The 17,665-nt window shown below is 45.7% G+C and overlaps 1 protein-coding gene across 1 annotated transcript in view; it reads left to right on the forward strand.

Annotated features, from left to right (window-relative positions):
• LOC117516976 (polypeptide N-acetylgalactosaminyltransferase 10-like) overlaps positions 1–17,665 on the forward strand; it is a 389,958-nt gene that overhangs the window by 125,406 nt on the left and 246,887 nt on the right. Inside the window, exon 2 of the mRNA XM_034177872.1 lies at positions 6,597–6,699. Within this exon, the coding sequence (XP_034033763.1) occupies positions 6,597–6,699 (103 nt within the window). The remainder of the gene's footprint in view (positions 1–6,596; positions 6,700–17,665) is intronic.

Genomic DNA, 17,665 nt, shown 5'->3' on the forward strand with positions numbered 1-17,665 from the left:
TATTTGCGAGCAAGATGTGCTAGTCTAGGGTATGAGTCCTTTCTTTTTGACCACCACTCCAGCGGGCACTGATCCGGGTCACTTTTGGATTCTGATTTGTCGCGGTCCAGTGAAGATTGAATGGACTCAGCTTCCTCATCTGTGTCTGAATCAGATGATGCAACCAAAAAGATGGACATTCTCCTCTTCTTTAGTGGTGATTCCTCTGTAGTTTCACACCCTGTTGTTTCCGCACCCTGGACATTACCATCATCTCTGAGGAGGGTGCTTAAGGAATTCCACACTTTACCTCTCTCAGGTTTAGGCAGGCATTTTAGATCCTTAAACCTGGGATCAAGTGCAGTAGCAATCTTGAGCCAAGTGAGATTGGAGTTCTCCTTTCTTTGAGCCAGGTCTTCAGAAAAAGCTTTTTTGAATTTTATGATGTTCACAGTATCATCATCTGATGGCTCCATGACTCTGAACAAGTGGCAGAAGGCTGGCAAAACCACAGAACAGGAGATGTAGTGCTCCCCACCCAAAGTTTCAGTGACATACCTGTGAAAGCAGACATAAAATAACAGTATTAATTCAATAGACAAACTTCAATTGAAAACAGACACACACACACACACACACACTTTTGTTTATTTTTTACATAATTTAATTGTTCAATATAATTAACTTACAAATAATTAAATTAATTGCAAATAAAATACAAATATAATACACTGAAACTGTAATAAAACACACCTGCATGGTTCAAGTCACTCCTCCAACTTCTTCACCTTTGCCAGTTCAGACTCAGTTAGCATGGAGATGTTGCCCTGCTTGGACAGGGTTGTCTCTATTGGTGCTTTGTTTTGTTGGATCCTTTTGATCATGTGTAAAGTGGAGTTCCATCTAGTGGGCACGTCTTGAATCAGGGGTTCTTCTTTTTGTATGTGTGCGACTTGCTGTTCATTCAACTCTCGTGCATTAGATGGGCTGTGCTTGAAATGGCTGACAATTTTTCTGCATTTGGCTAAAACAGCATCAAATCCACTGTTACGTAGTGACACTGTTATTGTGCGTTGTACAGCGTGTGCAGTGCAAGGCAGAGGTTCATATGGAAGTAGTCTTACAGCTGCTGTCATATTCCGAGCACTGTCTGTCCCAAGCGTCGTTAATTTTGTCTCTATGTTCCATTCTTGAGCAACAGCCTGAAAGTGTTGCACACATACTTCTGCATAGTGGCGCTCGTTTGACTTAATCACTGTTAATGCAAAGGATTGTAGACACCAGTTATCATCAATAAAGTGAGCTGTGACACCCAAATAGTTATCATTGCTAACAGAAGTCCACTGGTCTCCCGTAAGAGCAATGAAGGGGGCTTTCTCTAACATGCTTTGCCGTTTTGCTTTCTCGTTTTCGTACAGAGTCTCTATTCTGGACATTATGGTTTGCCTAGCGGGTAAATGATAAGAGGAATCCCCAGACGCTTCTCGAATCAAATCCCTCAGACCTGCATCTTCAACAATATTTGTGGGGTGACAATTTTTAGCGACCCAACAAGCAATAGCTTCTGTTATTTTGTTTTTGGTTTGCCTGGAAAGGGTCCCGCCTCTCGCTCCAAACTCCTGCAATGTAGACTGGCAAAAGCCGCTTCCCTCCGTGGTCAGCGACACACCGGGATGCCTCGCCTTGAGGTGATATGCGAGTGATGTAGTGCTTCGGTGGTAATTGAATTCACCTTTGCAAAGCACACATATTGCCTTTGTCTTGTCCAAAGCACTGTCTGGTTGTATCTTAAAGCAAAATTTTCCATTTAACAGCGTGTCTTTTTTATTTTCCATCGCTAGCTTGACGTAGCACCAGCAGCACGTAAACACAGGAAATGGACACTTCTTCTTCTTTCTGGTGGCACGCTGGACATGGGCGTAATGCTGCCCCCACTGACTGACCGTGTGGTACTGCAAAGTGAAGGGGCGTTCTTTTTATTAACAGGGCTGTGTGCTTAGCTTTTTCACTAGGAGCACAGGTGCTCCTAGTGAAAAAATTTAGGAGCACAGATAAAAATTTAGGAGCACTGTGAAATTTCTTGATACAATTTTATTATTAACGCAACGACACATACTGTACAGAGTACCTTTTCTACACACACATGCACATTTTATATGATTCTAATGTTGTATTTATTTCATTGTTTTTTACTTCCTTTTCTATCACTATTTACATCATTGCTTTTGTCCATTTCATTACTTTTTGTTGTGTATTTCTTGTATTATTTTAAACCCTCACACATAACATCCCCGTCCCACTTTTTATACTCGGGTCGCCTGCTACGCTTAGCTGTGGACCGTTTCAACCAACGGTCCACAGCACACACTCTCTCACACACACACACTCTTGTCGATTTGTACAGATGTGGGAATGGTTTTCTCTATGGGATATATAGTGGTCCCTCGTTTATCGTGGGAGTTACGTTCTAAAAATAGCCCGTGATAGGCGAAATCCGCAAAGTGGCCAGCGTTATTTTTTTACAATTATTATAGACGTTTTAAAGCTGTAAAACCCCTCACTACACACTTTATACACTTTTCTCAATCAGGCATGAACATTTTCTCACTTTTCTCTTGTGTGTAAACACTCTCAAAGTTCAAACCTGAGTAGAAAAATCCCGGGCCCCCCACTCCCCAATTCAAGGGGGTACCTATGCTTGTTCCCCATGTTGAAAATATACCCCCTATCTAGGGAAAACCTTCAGACAATCACCCCCCCCCCCCCATCATGGGCTTTTTTGCATGATATTTTTTTATAATTTTATTTTTTACTGGGGTCTGACGAAAAACTACCCCCTTTTTCGAAAATCTCGGGAGATGGTTTGAAAATAGGGCTGCCACAAACGACTATTTTGATAGTCGACTAGTCAATGATTATTTTTGCGATTAGTCGACTAGTCGGATCATACAGAATTTCCTAAATTAAGGTCTGCAGCATTTTCAGAGAAACGTCGGGATGAAAACATGAGCATTTCCAAATCAGTGACTATTTCTTAGACTTCATTTACATCAATCATTCAGAAATACAAACAGCGTGGTATTTAATAGTACATCTGTGTCAGGTAGGCAGTTCTCAAAAACTAAATGTCCATGCTGGAAGGAGACAAGTGAGGGAAGCCACCAAGACACAACTCTGCAACATTTTTATTTTTATCTTCGTTTTACTTATAGTCCCAACTTTTTCTGATTTGTGGTTGTTTCTGTTGCATTTCTGAAATTACAGAACTGCTTTAAAGAAAAGTGTGAACATTTTATTGTGTTTTAAAACTTTGTGGCGCAAATGCAAACACCAAACTCTTATAAAGAGGAAAAAATACCTGGACATGTGCAGGAAAACTGATATAAACTGAACAGAACAATGCAGGCTGATTTGACTCCCCATATTTTTTGTATAAATAAATCAGAATAAAATAAGAGGTGACTCACTTTGAAATGAATAAAACATATAGCTGCAGCTTATAGTAATTTTGGAAAATATCAGAAATCAGCAGCTTGTATTTTTATTCTGACTCCAGTTCATTTAGTGTGATGAAGTCATTTATTTCTCCTCATCGCTTAAGATTGAACAAATAAATACCTTTGGAAAATAGCAGCTGTTAAAGTTCAGAGTTCTCACCTGCTTTTTGTGATCTGTGCCTCTGAACATCACTGCAGCAGGGTTTTATTTTTTATCCAGTGTTTGTGTAATTTTTCCTCAGTTCATTCATATATTCTCATTTTTTAAGGATGTTTTTAAGGATATTTGACCGTTTATTTCATCTCATGATCTCATAAATTCAGTATACGATGCGCACATGGTGTGAACAGGACGGTGCCGTCAGAAAAACACCGGTAGAGAAACAGCAGAGAAAAGAAAAGTAAAGTATTTTTTTTGTTGTTGTTTTGTTTTTTGTTTTTTTTATGTTCACTCAGGTTAAAATCCTCTCTCTGCTCCGCGCTCGCTGTGTCACGTGCACTGATGGTTCTCAGCAGAATGTAACGTCTCGTGCCTCCGTTCGCAGTCTGCAGCGAGTTGACTCCGCGCGCACACACACGCACACATACACACACACACACAGCTCCTCCGGTAAACTGCGCATTTTAGACAGCTTTGAACAAGACGTCCACCGTTTTAATCAGTCGTCTTATCCAAGTTTGAACGTTCAAATGACGGCAGGATGGCTTGATAGGCCGCGAAAGGTGAACCGTGTTAGCGAGGGACCACTGTATTTATTTTAAGAGCAAAATGCAAATGAAAGGGTTGAAATACATTCTTGCACACGTGCGCCCGTTTTATTTTTTTTTCCTCGCACAATCAAATTTTAGGCGCAATATGCGAGCAAAACGCTTGCAATGTACAGCCCTGATTACTCTTTGCGATCAATTTATTTTATCTCGTTATAGGGGAAAAAATAACGCAAATAGTTAACGCGTTATTTATAACAGCTATAATATATATATGTGTGTGTATATATATATATATATATATACGTACATATATGTACATATATGTATATATGTATATATGTGTGTATATATGTGTATATACACTCAACAAAAATATAAATGCAACACTTTTGGTTTTGCTCCCATTTTGTATGAGATGAACTCAAAGATCTAAAACTTTTTCAACATACACAATATCACCATTTCCCTCAAATATTGTTCACAAACCAGTCTAAATCTGTGATAGTGAGCACTTCTCCTTTGCTGAGATAATCCATCCCACCTCACAGGTGTGCCATATCAAGATGCTGATTAGACACCATGATTAGTGCACAGGTGTGCCTTAGACTGTCCACAATAAAAGGCCACTCTGAAAGGTGCAGTTTTGTTTTATTGGGGGGGATACCAGTCAGTATCTGGTGTGACCACCATTTGCCTCATGCAGTGCAACACATCTCCTTCGCATAGAGTTGATCAGGTTGTCAATTGTGGCCTGTGGAATGTTGGTCCACTCCTCTTCAATGGTTCTGCGAAGTTGCTGGATATTGCAGGAACTGGTACACGCTGTCGTATACGCCGGTCCAGAGCATCCCAAACATGCTCAATGGGTGACATGTCCGGTGAGTATGCCGGCCATGCAAGAACTGGGACATTTTCAGCTTCCAAGAATTGTGTACAGATCCTTGCAACATGGGGCCGTGCATTATCCTGCTGCAACATGAGGTAATGTTCTTGGATGTATGGCACAACAATGGGCCTCAGGATCTCGTCACGGTATCTCTGTGCATTCAAAATGCCATCAATAAAATGCACCTGTGTTCTTCATCCATAACAGATGCCTGCCCATACCATAACCCCACCGCCACCATGGGCCACTCGATCCACAACATTGACATCAGAATACTACTCACCCACACGATGCCACACATGCTGTCTGCCATCTGCCCTGGACACTGTGAACCGGGATTCATCTGTGAAGAGAACACCTCTCCAACGTGCCAAACGCCAGCGAATGTGAGCATTTGCCCACTCAGGTCGGTTACAACGACGAACTGGAGTCAGGTCGAGACCCCGATGAGGACGACGAGCATGCAGATGAGCTTCCCTGAGACGGTTTCTGACAGTTTGTGCAGAAATTCTTTGGTTATGCAAACCGATTGTTTCAGCAGCTGTCCGAGTGGCTGGTCTCAGACGATCTTGGAGGGGAATATGCTGGATGTGGAGGTCCTGGGCTGGTGTGGTTACACGTGGTCTGCGGTTGTGAGGCTGGTTGGATGTACTGCCAAATTCTCTGAAACGCCTTTGGAGACGGCTTATGGTAGAGAAATGAACATTCAATACACAAGCAACAGCTCTGGTTGACATTCCTGCTGTCAGCATACCAATTGCACGCTCACTCAAATCTTGCAACATCTGTGGCATTGTGCTGTGTGATAAAACTGCACATTTCAAATTGGCCTTTTATTGTGGGCAGTCTAAAGCACACCTGTGCACTAATCATGGTGTCTAATCAGCATCTTGATATGGCACACCTGTGAGGTGGGATGGATTATCTCAGCAAAGGAGAAGTGCTCACTATCACAGATTTAGACTGGTTTGTGAACAATATTTGAGGAAAATGGTGATATTGTGTATGTGGAAAAAGTTTTAGATCTTTGAGTTCATCTCATACAAAATGGGAGCAAAACCAAAAGTGTTAAGTTTATATTTTTGTTGAGTTTATATATATATATATATATGTGTGTATTTATTAACATGTATTAAGTGGCATTTTAGCATCTTCTGCAATAGAATATATTAATAAATGAATAAGAATTAATTCTGACTCGGATCAGAAAGGGAAGCATCACTAAAGATATTGGGTTGTCAGTGGGATACAAGTGTCATGGTCCTGACTGTCACTATGGGATCAGTTTGTTTGAAATTATAAGTCTCTGCTCGTTGATAGAGAGTGTACTCAAGTCATTTAAAAACCCTATCACTTCATTCACATCAGGATCAGTGCACTATCTTTTATGGATCTTATTTGGATAATGATGGAATTTAAAGAAGCAGGAAAACGTTGGTATGATGAAGCTGGTGTGGCTGTTTTCAGCTTTGTGTCAGTGTTAATGACCCACCATCTTCTGCTGTGCTGGTGTGTTTCGACAGGGGTTAAACCGGATGGCAAAAGACCCTCAAGTGGGACACAACGGCGTGCAAAGGAAAGACTGGCATGACTACGAAGCGATCAGAAGGGATGCCGCTCGATCAGGTTGGTCCAACGCTTTGCTTTTTTTTTCCTGTTGATGCCATCAACATGTACATGTTGGTCTAAAAAGGTGATGTGGGTAAATTCTGTCTCCACTGTGGGTCTGTCTGCTCTGCAGCAGCAGTGGAGCCAGGTTTTCTGCTACAGTAACCATAGACTCCATTGTATTGTACATTCAGGGAAATGTGCTTCCTTTGAAACGGGGTCGATTAGCTGAAATGAGTTCATTGCTGAAATGAGCTTTTAAAAGTTTTGTTCTGCACTTGTTATTGCAGCATATTTTTTGTCAATGAAGAGTGTTTTGATTGCTCTCCAGCTCTTTAGAAAAAAATACTCCATAACTCTACATAAATCTGTGCAATTTGAGTAAAAAATAAAAATAGTGTTTTATACAGTTTAGTCAATAGAGGTTGTATTTGTTAGGGGAGCAACATTCACCAAAGTGTGCATGTGCTTACTTTTTGTATCAGGCAGACGAAATAGATTTTTTTTTTTTTTTTTGCCCCTGTAATTTGTAATGCAAACAGTTTTAACAGGAAGCAGGTGAGCAAAATGTCACAGGTTGTACACTTATGTGCATTTTTATTTGGCCATTTAGCTATTACAGCATCTTACAGGTTAAATAACTTGGACAATATGAGCTCACTGTGCAAATTGGCCCGTTTCGTTTGAGGGTAATTTCACTTGCATTGGGTACATAATGTAAGGATTACAGTACTTGTGTGTCTTGCATTTTTTTAACAATGCCAAATAACTGGGGAGTTGATTGCTGAGCCATTTTATGACTCCATGTGTTGTATTCTCTTATTTCATTGATGAGTGAGCAGATAAAAAGTCAGGAGGTGATTTTATGTGTTGATATACACACATGGACAAAATTGTTGGTACCCTTCTGTTAAAGATGTTGTCACTGAAATAATTTGAAACTGACAAAAGTAATAAATAAACATTTACTGAGAATTAACTAATGAAAATCAGACATTGCTTTTGAATTGTGGTTCGACAGAATTATTTAAAAAACTAATCAAACTGGCCTGGACAAAAATGACACCCTTAACTTAATATTTGTTGCACAACCTTTTGATGCAATCACTGCAATCAAGCAGTCTCTTTAACTCTCAGTGACGCTTCTCTACCTGTCAACAGGTACTTTTTCCGCATTTTATGTTACAGCCTTATTCCAAAATGGAGTAAATTAATTTTGTCATTCTACTCACTCCATAATGACAACATGAAATTTTTTTTTTTTTTATAAATCTTTGCAAATTTATTCAATTTTTTTAAAAACAAACCAGCAAACAAACAGCAGCAGCAACAACAACAACAACAAAAAAAAACTAAAAAATCACACATATGTATTCACAGCCTTTGCTCAATACTTTGTTGATGCAACTTTGGCAGCAATTACAGCCTCAATGTTGTGTGGGCCGCTGAAGAGGAGGTACTGCTGGCCCACCACCACCAGAGGGCACCCTGCCTGGAGTGCGGGCTCCAGGCACCAGAGGGCGCTGCCGCCTTATGGGAGCAGCCTGGGTGACAGCTGTCACCCATCACCGGACACAGCTGTTCCACTCAGCACAGAGGTATATCAGGAGGACGGCGTCTCCACCTCAGTGCCGAGATATCGCCTTTAGACGAAGGTAACGTTCTCTGCATTTTCTGACTAAATAGCTAACAGATTTGTTAAACCTTTTCAGGACAGCTGAATTGCTTAGATAAGTACTCACCTGCCTGTCATACTGTAACTGGAGGTGGAGGCGGCTTCTCCCCTCTCCGTTGCTGGGTGCTGTCGCATCCACGCCTGTGTTGTTGCTCTCTCCCGCCAGCAGTACCGGATCCGACGAGCGGAGGCAGTGGCCACCTGGGACTTCGGGACTTGGCGGTTCCAGTATTTCCAGGGTTCGGTGGCAGAGGAGATCTGGGTGGTTTCGGTTTGACTGAGACGGACGTCTCCTACCTTCGAGCCTGCCCACACGACACCAGCGGATTCGACCCCAAATTGTGATTGTTGTATTCATTGTGCTCGTTTCACAATAGTAAACCTTGTTATTCACCTTCCTCCATTGTCCGTTCATTGCACCCCCTGTTGTGGGTCCGTGTTCCTACACTTTCACAACAGGATATCTCGGCCAGCGTCATGGACCCCGAGGGGCGTCAACCGGCTGTTGAACGGCCAATGGAAGACCAAGGCGCGTCGGCGGCTTCGGGAGGGGTAATCGGTGAGTTGCAGCGGATCCTCACCGCTTTCACCTCTCGGATCGATTTAATGACCGAGCAGCACGTTCTCCTAAACCGCAGGGTGGAGGCTCTCGCCGCACAAGTGGAGGCGCGCCCTTCGGGCGCCGCTGCGGCTCTCCCTCCCGAGGACCCTGCGCGTGAAAGTGACGTTCCACTGGTCGTTCAACGGTCCCTTCCTCCGTCCCCAGAAGCATACATAAGCCCTCCAGAACCGTACGGAGGCTGTGTGGAGACGTGCGCGGATTTTCTGATGCAGTGTTCGCTCGTCTTCGCACAGCGTCCCGTGATGTACGCGACTGATGCTAGCAAAGTAGCTTATGTAATAAATCTGCTTCGCGGGGAGGCACGCGCTTGGGCTACAGCGCTCTGGGAGCAGAACTCACGGCTCCTTCATACATACGTTGGGTTTGTACGGGAGCTCAGAACGGTGTTCGACCATCCCAACAGAGGAGAGTCCGCTTCAACCGCGCTACTGTCAATGAGACAGGGGCGTCGGAGCGCAGCTGCCTATGCAGTCGCCTTCCGCATCGCGGCGGCGAGATCCGGCTGGAATAGCACTGCCCTCCGCGCCGCCTTTGTAAACGGACTGTCACTGGTCCTAAAAGAGCACCTGGTGGCGAAGGACGAACCGCGGGACTTAGACGGGCTCATCGATCTGGTCATACGACTCGACAACCGGGTAGAAGAACGCCGTCGGGAACGAGGCGAAGGGCGTGGCCAGGCACGCGTCATCCCTCTCCCTTCCGGTTCCGATCGAGCTCCGCCTTCCCCACGCTCCACAGCCCCTGCGCTCCGTGGGGTCACAGCTCCCCCTACTGACGAAGCTAGGGACACGAGTAGGGCAACATTTAGGGCACCAGATGCACAGAGGAGATGGACCCACGGAGCGTGTCTTGTTTGTGGTTCCATAGAGCACCATGTGAGAGACTGCCCCGAGCGGCCAAACGCCAAACGCCCGCCCCTAGAGACTGGGCCAGGGGTGGGCCCAAACATTCACGTGGGACACACCCACATTGCTACACGACTCCCAGTCACGATCCTGTTTGAGGATTCAACCCTGAAGGCCCCAGCACTGGTGGACACGGGCTCTGAGGGGAATCTGCTTGACAGTAGATGGGCCAGGGAGATAGGGCTCCCTCTGGTGGCTCTTACCTTGCCTGTGCAGTTCGGGCGCTAGATGGCTCCCTACTCCCACCAATCACGCATAAGACACCTCCAGTAACTCTGGTGGTGTCAGGTAACCACCGGGAGGTGATCGAGTTCTTTGTGACTCAGGCCACCTCCCGTGTGGTTTTGGGTTTTCCCTGGATGCTAAAGCACAATCCCCGGATCGATTGGCCGTCCGGGGTAGTGGTTCAGTGGAGCGAAATCTGCCATCGGGAGTGTCTAGGTTCCTCGGTTCCTCCCGGCTCCCAAGCTAAGGAGGAGGTCCGAGTCCCGCCCAATCTGAAGGCGGTGCCGGCGGAGTACCATGACCTCGCTGACGTGTTCAGCAAGGATCTGGCTCTCACGCTTCCTCCCCACCGTCCTTATGATTGTGCCATTGATTTGGTTCCAGGCTGTGAGTACCCGTCCAGTAGGCTGTACAACCTCTCACGGCCGGAGCGTGAATCAATGGAGACCTACATCCGGGACTCATTAGCTGCCGGGTTGATCCGGAATTCCACCTCTCCGATGGGTGCTGGTTTCTTTTTTGTGGGTAAAAAAGACGGCGGGCTTCGTCCATGCATTGATTACAGGGGGTTGAACGAAATCACGGTTCGCAACCGATACCCGTTGCCCTTGTTGGATTCGGTGTTCACCCCCTTGCATGGAGCCAAAATTTTCACCAAGCTGGATCTTAGGAATGCGTATCATTTGGTTCGGGTCCGGAAGGGAGACGAATGGAAGACGGCCTTCAACACCCCCTTAGGTCATTTTGAGTACCTGGTCATGCCGTTCGGTCTCACTAATGCTCCCGCGACTTTCCAAGCGTTGGTAAACGATGTCTTGCGGGACTTCCTGCACCGGTTTGTCTTCGTATATCTAGACGATATACTCATCTTTTCCCCGGATCCTGAGACACATGTCCGGCATGTCCGTCAGGTCCTGCAGCGGTTGTTGGAGAACCGCCTGTTTGTGAAGGGCGAGAAGTGTGAATTCCACCGCACTTCTTTGTCCTTCCTGGGGTTCATCATCTCCTCCAACTCCGTCGCCCCTGATCCGGCCAAGGTTGCGGCGGTGAGAGACTGGCCCCAACCAACAAGCCGTAGGAAGCTGCAACAGTTCCTCGGCTTTGCTAATTTCTACAGGAGGTTTATTAAGGGCTACAGTCAGGTAGTTAGCCCCCTGACAGCCCTGACCTCCCCAAAAGTCCCCTTCACCTGGTCGGATCGGTGCGAAGCCGCGTTCAAGGAGTTGAAACGGCGCTTCTTGTCTGCACCAGTTCTGGTGCAGCCCGATCCTAGCCGCCAGTTAGTGGTTGAAGTGGATGCCTCGGACTCAGGGATAGGAGCGGTGCTCTCCCAGAGCGGGAAGACCGATAAGGTCCTTCACCCGTGTGCCTATTTTTCCCGCAGGTTGACCCCCGCTGAACGGAACTATGACGTCGGCAATCGGGAACTCCTTGCTGTGAAAGAGGCCCTCGAAGAGTGGAGACATCTGTTGGAGGGAACAGCCGTGCCATTCACGGTTTTCACTGACCATCGGAACCTGGAGTACATCAGGACCGCCAAGCTGCTGAACCCCAGGCAAGCCCGCTGGTCACTGTTCTTTGGCCGTTTTGACTTTCGGATCACCTACCGTCCCGGGACCAAGAATCAAAGATCGGATGCATTGTCCCGGGTGCACGAAGACAAAGTCAAGACGGAACCGTCGGATCCCCCGGATCCCATCATCCCGGAGTCCGCTATCGTGGCCGCCCTCACCTGGGACGTAGAGAAGACCGTCCGGGAGGCCCTGACCCGTGACCCGGACCCCGGAAACGGACCAAAGGACAGACTATACGTCCCACCAGAGGCTAGGGCTGCAGTCCTGGACTTCTGTCACGGTTCTAAACTCTCCTGTCACCCTGGGGTGCGAAGGACCGTGACAGTCGTCCGGCAACGCTTCTGGTGGGCATCCCTGGAGGCCGACGTCCGGGACTACGTCCAGGCCTGTACCACCTGCGCCAGGGGCAAGGCCGACCATAGAAAGACCTCAGGGCAGCTACAGCCACTGCCCGTGCCTCATCGCCCCTGGTCCCACATCGGCCTGGACTTTGTCACGGGTCTCCCGCCGTCCCAGGGACACACCGTCGTCTTCACGATAGTGGACCGTTTCTCCAAGGCGGCCCACTTCGTGGCCCTCCCGAAGCTCCCAACGGCCCAGGAGACAGCGGACCTCCTGGTCCACCACGTCGTCCGTCTGCATGGCATACCATCAGACATCGTCTCCGATCGCGGTCCCCAGTTCACCTCGCACGTCTGGAGGAGCTTCTGCCGGGAACTGGGGGCCACGGTCAGCCTCTCGTCTGGGTACCACCCCCAGACCAACGGGCAGGCAGAGCGGGCGAATCAGGAACTGGAGCAGACACTTCGCTGTGTGACAGCCGCGCACCCGACGGCCTGGAGTACCCACCTGTCCTGGATCGAGTACGCCCATAACAGCCAAGTGTCATCTGCCACCGGCCTCTCCCCGTTTGAGGTGTGCTTGGGGTATCAGCCCCCCTTGTTTCCGGTGGTTGAGGGAGAGGTCGGTGTGCCCTCGGTCCAGGCCCACCTACGGAAGTGCCGTCGGGTGTGGCGTGCCGCCCGCTCTGCCTTGTTGAAGGCCCGGACGAGGGCGAAGACACATGCAGACCGGCGGTGGGCCCCGGCCCCCAAGTATCGTCCTGGGCAGGAGGTCTGGTTGTCTACCAAGGACATTCCTCTGCAGGTAGACTCGCCGAAACTTCAGGAACGGTACATCGGACCTTACAAGATCCTCAAGGTCATCAACCCCGCCGCAGTGAGGCTCCAGCTTCCGGCCTCACTGCGGATCCATCCAGTTTTTCATGTTTCCCGGATCAAGCCCCTTCACACCTCACCCCTCTGCACCCCGGGTCCGGCGCCGCCTCCTGCCCGGATCATCGACGGGGAACCGGCTTGGACTGTACGCCAGCTCTTTGATGTCCGTCGGATGGGCCGGGGTTTTCAATATCTGGTGGACTGGGAGGGGTACGGTCCCGAGGAACGCTCCTGGGTGAAGAAGGGCTTCATCCTGGACCCGGCCCTCCTGGCCGACTTCTACCGTCGCCATCCGGACAAGCCCGGTCGTGCGCCAGGAGGCGCCCGTTGAGGGGGGGGTCCTGTTGTGTGGGCCGCTGAAGAGGAGGTACTGCTGGCCCACCACCACCAGAGGGCGCCCTGCCTGGAGTGCGGGCTCCAGGCACCAGAGGGCGCTGCCGCCTTATGGGAGCAGCCTGGGTGACAGCTGTCACCCATCACCGGACACAGCTGTTCCACTCAGCACAGAGGTATATCAGGAGGACGGCGTCTCCACCTCAGTGCCGAGATATCGCCTTTAGACGAAGGTAACGTTCTCTGCATTTTCTGACTAAATAGCTAACAGATTTGTTAAACCTTTTCAGGACAGCTGAATTGCTTAGATAAGTACTCACCTGCCTGTCATACTGTAACTGGAGGTGGAGGCGGCTTCTCCCCTCTCCGTTGCTGGGTGCTGTCGCATCCACGCCTGTGTTGTTGCTCTCTCCCGCCAGCAGTACCGGATCCGACGAGCGGAGGCAGTGGCCACCTGGGACTTCGGGACTTGGCGGTTCCAGTATTTCCAGGGTTCGGTGGCAGAGGAGATCTGGGTGGTTTCGGTTCGACTGAGACGGACGTCTCCTACCTTCGAGCCTGCCCACACGACACCAGCGGATTCGACCCCAAATTGTGATTGTTGTATTCATTGTGCTCGTTTCACAATAGTAAACCTTGTTATTCACCTTCCTCCATTGTCCGTTCATTGCGCCCCCTGTTGTGGGTCCGTGTTCCTACACTTTCACAACACTCAAGTCTTTTTGTATTTGTTGCCACAAGCTTGGTGCACCTGTCTTTGGGCAGTTTTGCCCATTCCTCTTTGCAGCATCTCTCAAGCTCCATCAATTTTGATTTTAGCCACTCTTAGGTGTTTTTAGCTGTGTGTTTTGGGCAGTAGTGGGCACAGTTCCGCTTATCCGCTAATTATCAATGCTTACTTTTTCAGCTAAGTTCAAAAACCATCAGCGGACCAATTAGCTTTCGATAAATTTAGTTCTGATAATTTTTACAACACTAACTTTTTTATATAGTTAGTGACAGTGAAAAACATTTATAAACCCTCTTGGCTCCTGTCTGCTATGTATTTTGCAGCAGTGAGGCAGCTAAGAGGAGCTGAGCTCAACTCTATACAATCAGAAGGGGCCTGGCCACCAGGCTGCTACAGAGGAAAAAAACCAACAACAAAAAAAACAAAAAACAAAAGCCATTACCCTTTACAGCTTACAACAGTCCAGCCGTGAGGCCAAAGTCCTCAAAAGAAAAGCAGGTTTGACTTTTGGTTTTGATTTATATACCAAATTAATCTAGATAGTTTAATGGCATTAATGTCAGCTCTGTCATTTGTACAAAGTGAGAATGCCTTGATTGTCTTGAGATATCATTGTAACCTACACAGATTCAAAACAACCTGTTCCAGAGGCACCATTGCAGCCAATCAAATCCTCCATGTTTCACAGTAGGTTTTGTTTTTTGTTTTTTGTATGCTTCTTTTTGCATCTGTTAACATAGAGCTAATGTGATGTGCCAAAAAGCTCCAGTTTTGTCTCATTTGTCCAAAGGACATTCTCCGAGAAGCTTTGTGGCTTGTCAGTATGCATTTTTGCAAATTCCAGTCTCACTTTTTCATGATTTGCTTTCAACAGTGGTGTCCACCTCGGTCGTCTTCCATTAAGTCCGCTTTGGCTCAAACACTTCCAGATGGTGCAATCTGACACTGATGTACCTTCACCTTGGAGTTCACCTCTAATCTCTTGAAGTTGTTCTGGGCTCTTTGGTTACTATTTGTATTATCCGAATCTTCTATTTGTCATCAGTTTTCCTCTTATGGCCACGTCCAGGGAGGTTCACTACAGTCCCACGGACCTTAAACTACTGAATAATATGCTTTTTATGGTCTTGTAGACTTGTACCTTTTACAGTCAGTAATTGTCTTTCTAATCTCCTGAGACAACTCTCTCCTTAGCTTTCTGTGCTCCATGTTGGGGAGGTGATGGTCTAGTGGTTAAGCATTGGGCTTGAGACCAGAGGATCCTCTGTTTAAATCCCAGCATGACCAGAAAATCACTAAGGGCCCTTGGGCAAGGTCCTTAATCCCCTAGTTGCTCCCGGTGTGTAGTGGGCGCCTTGCATGGCAGCAGCCTGACATCGGGGTGAATGTGAGGCATTGATATGTGAAGCGCTTTGAGCGTCTGATGCAGATAGAAAAGTGCTATATAAATGCAGTCCATTTACCATTTACCACATTTAGTGTGGTACACACCATAACACAAACAGCACAGTAACTACCTTTCACCCTTTAAATAGGCAGACAGAGAAGTTTGAAGACACCTGCGATACTTATTACAGGACACATCTTAGTTTAACATGTCCCTATGGTCAAAATATTTTCAATATTTTCTTGTCATACCATCATTTTTGTCCGTGCCAGTTTCAGATAATTCCATTGAACCACAATTCAAAAGCAATGTCTAATTTTCATTTGTTAATTTTCAATAATTTTTTTATTTATCATTACTTTGGTCAGTTTCAAGTTATTTCAGTGACCTTTGTGGATTTTTCTTTCTTAACGAAGGATCCAACAATTTTGTCCACGTGTGTATCTATCTATCTTGGAGTTTGACCAGTTTATGCCTAGGTGGCTGCTATCCAAGACCCAAGACAATTGTGTGATTTCATTTCATTAAAAAAAACCATAAACTATGTGTAGAAGAAAATCTCATTAAAATAGGTTAGTTTCATATGAGTTGTGGAAAAAGAAGAAAAATATAAAATAAATATTCAGCTACACAAACGTTTCATTTTCTATTTAAAATTATGAAGATGCCACATGCTCATCTAGCCCCACCCCTATCTTAAATATATCATCAATAATTGCACAGTCCACTCACTCCTCTCGTGTCCATCCTCTATTAAATCACTGTAATCCTCTTCTTACTTAACCAGCACTTTTTTTTTTATCATTTTTGACAAGCATCAACATGCTTTACCCTTCCAAAATAGTATCTTTGTGAGTCTTTTTGTAAACTGCCTGAAATTCTTGGTTTAATTTATTCCCCTCATTCATTCCTCAAGATCACCTCACAAATTTATATGCACATACATTTAAGATTGCAAGAATAATGATTTTTCAAATTCAGTGTCCTTCTTACTTTATACCCCACTCGCTGTCCAGTTTTTATGTTGCCAATAAGTAAATTATTTCTTGGTGCACTGTTTTGTGCGATCTTAAATTTCACCAGATCTATGATGTTCAATGTGTTTGAGTTTAAGAACAGATGGTGTGTGTGTGTGTGTGTGTGTGTGTGTGTGTGTGTGTGTGTGTGTGTGTGTGTGTGTGTGTGTGTGTGTGTGTGTGTGTGTGTGTGTTTTCCCAATATCTGTCATTATGATTAATTCTTAGCATTGTACCTTTTTTTTCGTAGTGAGCATAATGTTTGCAGGGTGGCTTTGTAGCTGTTGCCCTGCACCATTCCCCAACTCAATAAATTAAATAAGAAAGCAAACAGTACAGAGTGTACCACGATTTGTGATCCAGAATGTGTCTGGCTTTTCTCAAAATGCCAGTACTCAACATTGTTCATGCATGTAAGAGGTTTCTAGCAGATTTTGTTGTCCAAAGTCACACCAAAAAATAGGTTTTTATTTATTCTTTCTTTGACAGCCTTGCTTATCTTAATTCGTATTTTCTATTTATTTTACCATGTCAAACATTATGAGTTTGTTTTTGTTCAAACTGATACCGATTGTTAAATTTTCATTTGGTAGCCAGCTCTTTGATGGAACTATAAAGATGGTTTGATGCAATTTAAGACCAAAAAAATAAAAACAAAAAACAAAACCCTTATTAAAGAAACTTTGGGAGTGACCAAATCAACAATTTATCTCATTAGTTTAGGATGTTTTAATCAAAAATGTTATGCAAAATTAGGGGCTCTGATACTTTGATTGACAGCTCAGAAGCAGAGCACAGAATTACGGTAGCACAGAGGCCACTAGCCATAGCTTCTACTTGTTGTGAATGACCATGTCTGTCATCTGAGCATTTTATTATAAATATCTCTAATATTATGGACTCTTGTGCAGTGAGTCTTGTGCAAGTGTCCTAATTGATCATCAAAGATGTCTGTACTCCAGTATTTTCATTGAGCATAATTTTTGTCTTATTTAATTTTGTATGCTAACAGCATGAGCACTTTTAGTAGCTGTTGGTACCTTGATGCCTTTGGGATGACTTAATACACAATTAATAAGGAAATAAGCAAGTCATAAGTTTTTTTGTTTTTATGCCCACTCCAAAGCCGCATGTTATGAGAACTTCCACCTGGTCCCAAAAAATACAATTTAATAAACACCCAAATATAACCTAAATTGTGTGGTAACACTTAAGATGGGTGCTGCCCATGTCATGAAAGGGTTCATCCACACTCCAGCTATTTATGCGTTTATGGGGTTATTTTGACTCAGGCATAGCA

The sequence above is a fragment of the Thalassophryne amazonica genome, chromosome 9, assembly GCF_902500255.1.
Source record: "Thalassophryne amazonica chromosome 9, fThaAma1.1, whole genome shotgun sequence".
NCBI lineage: Eukaryota > Metazoa > Chordata > Actinopteri > Batrachoidiformes > Batrachoididae > Thalassophryne > Thalassophryne amazonica.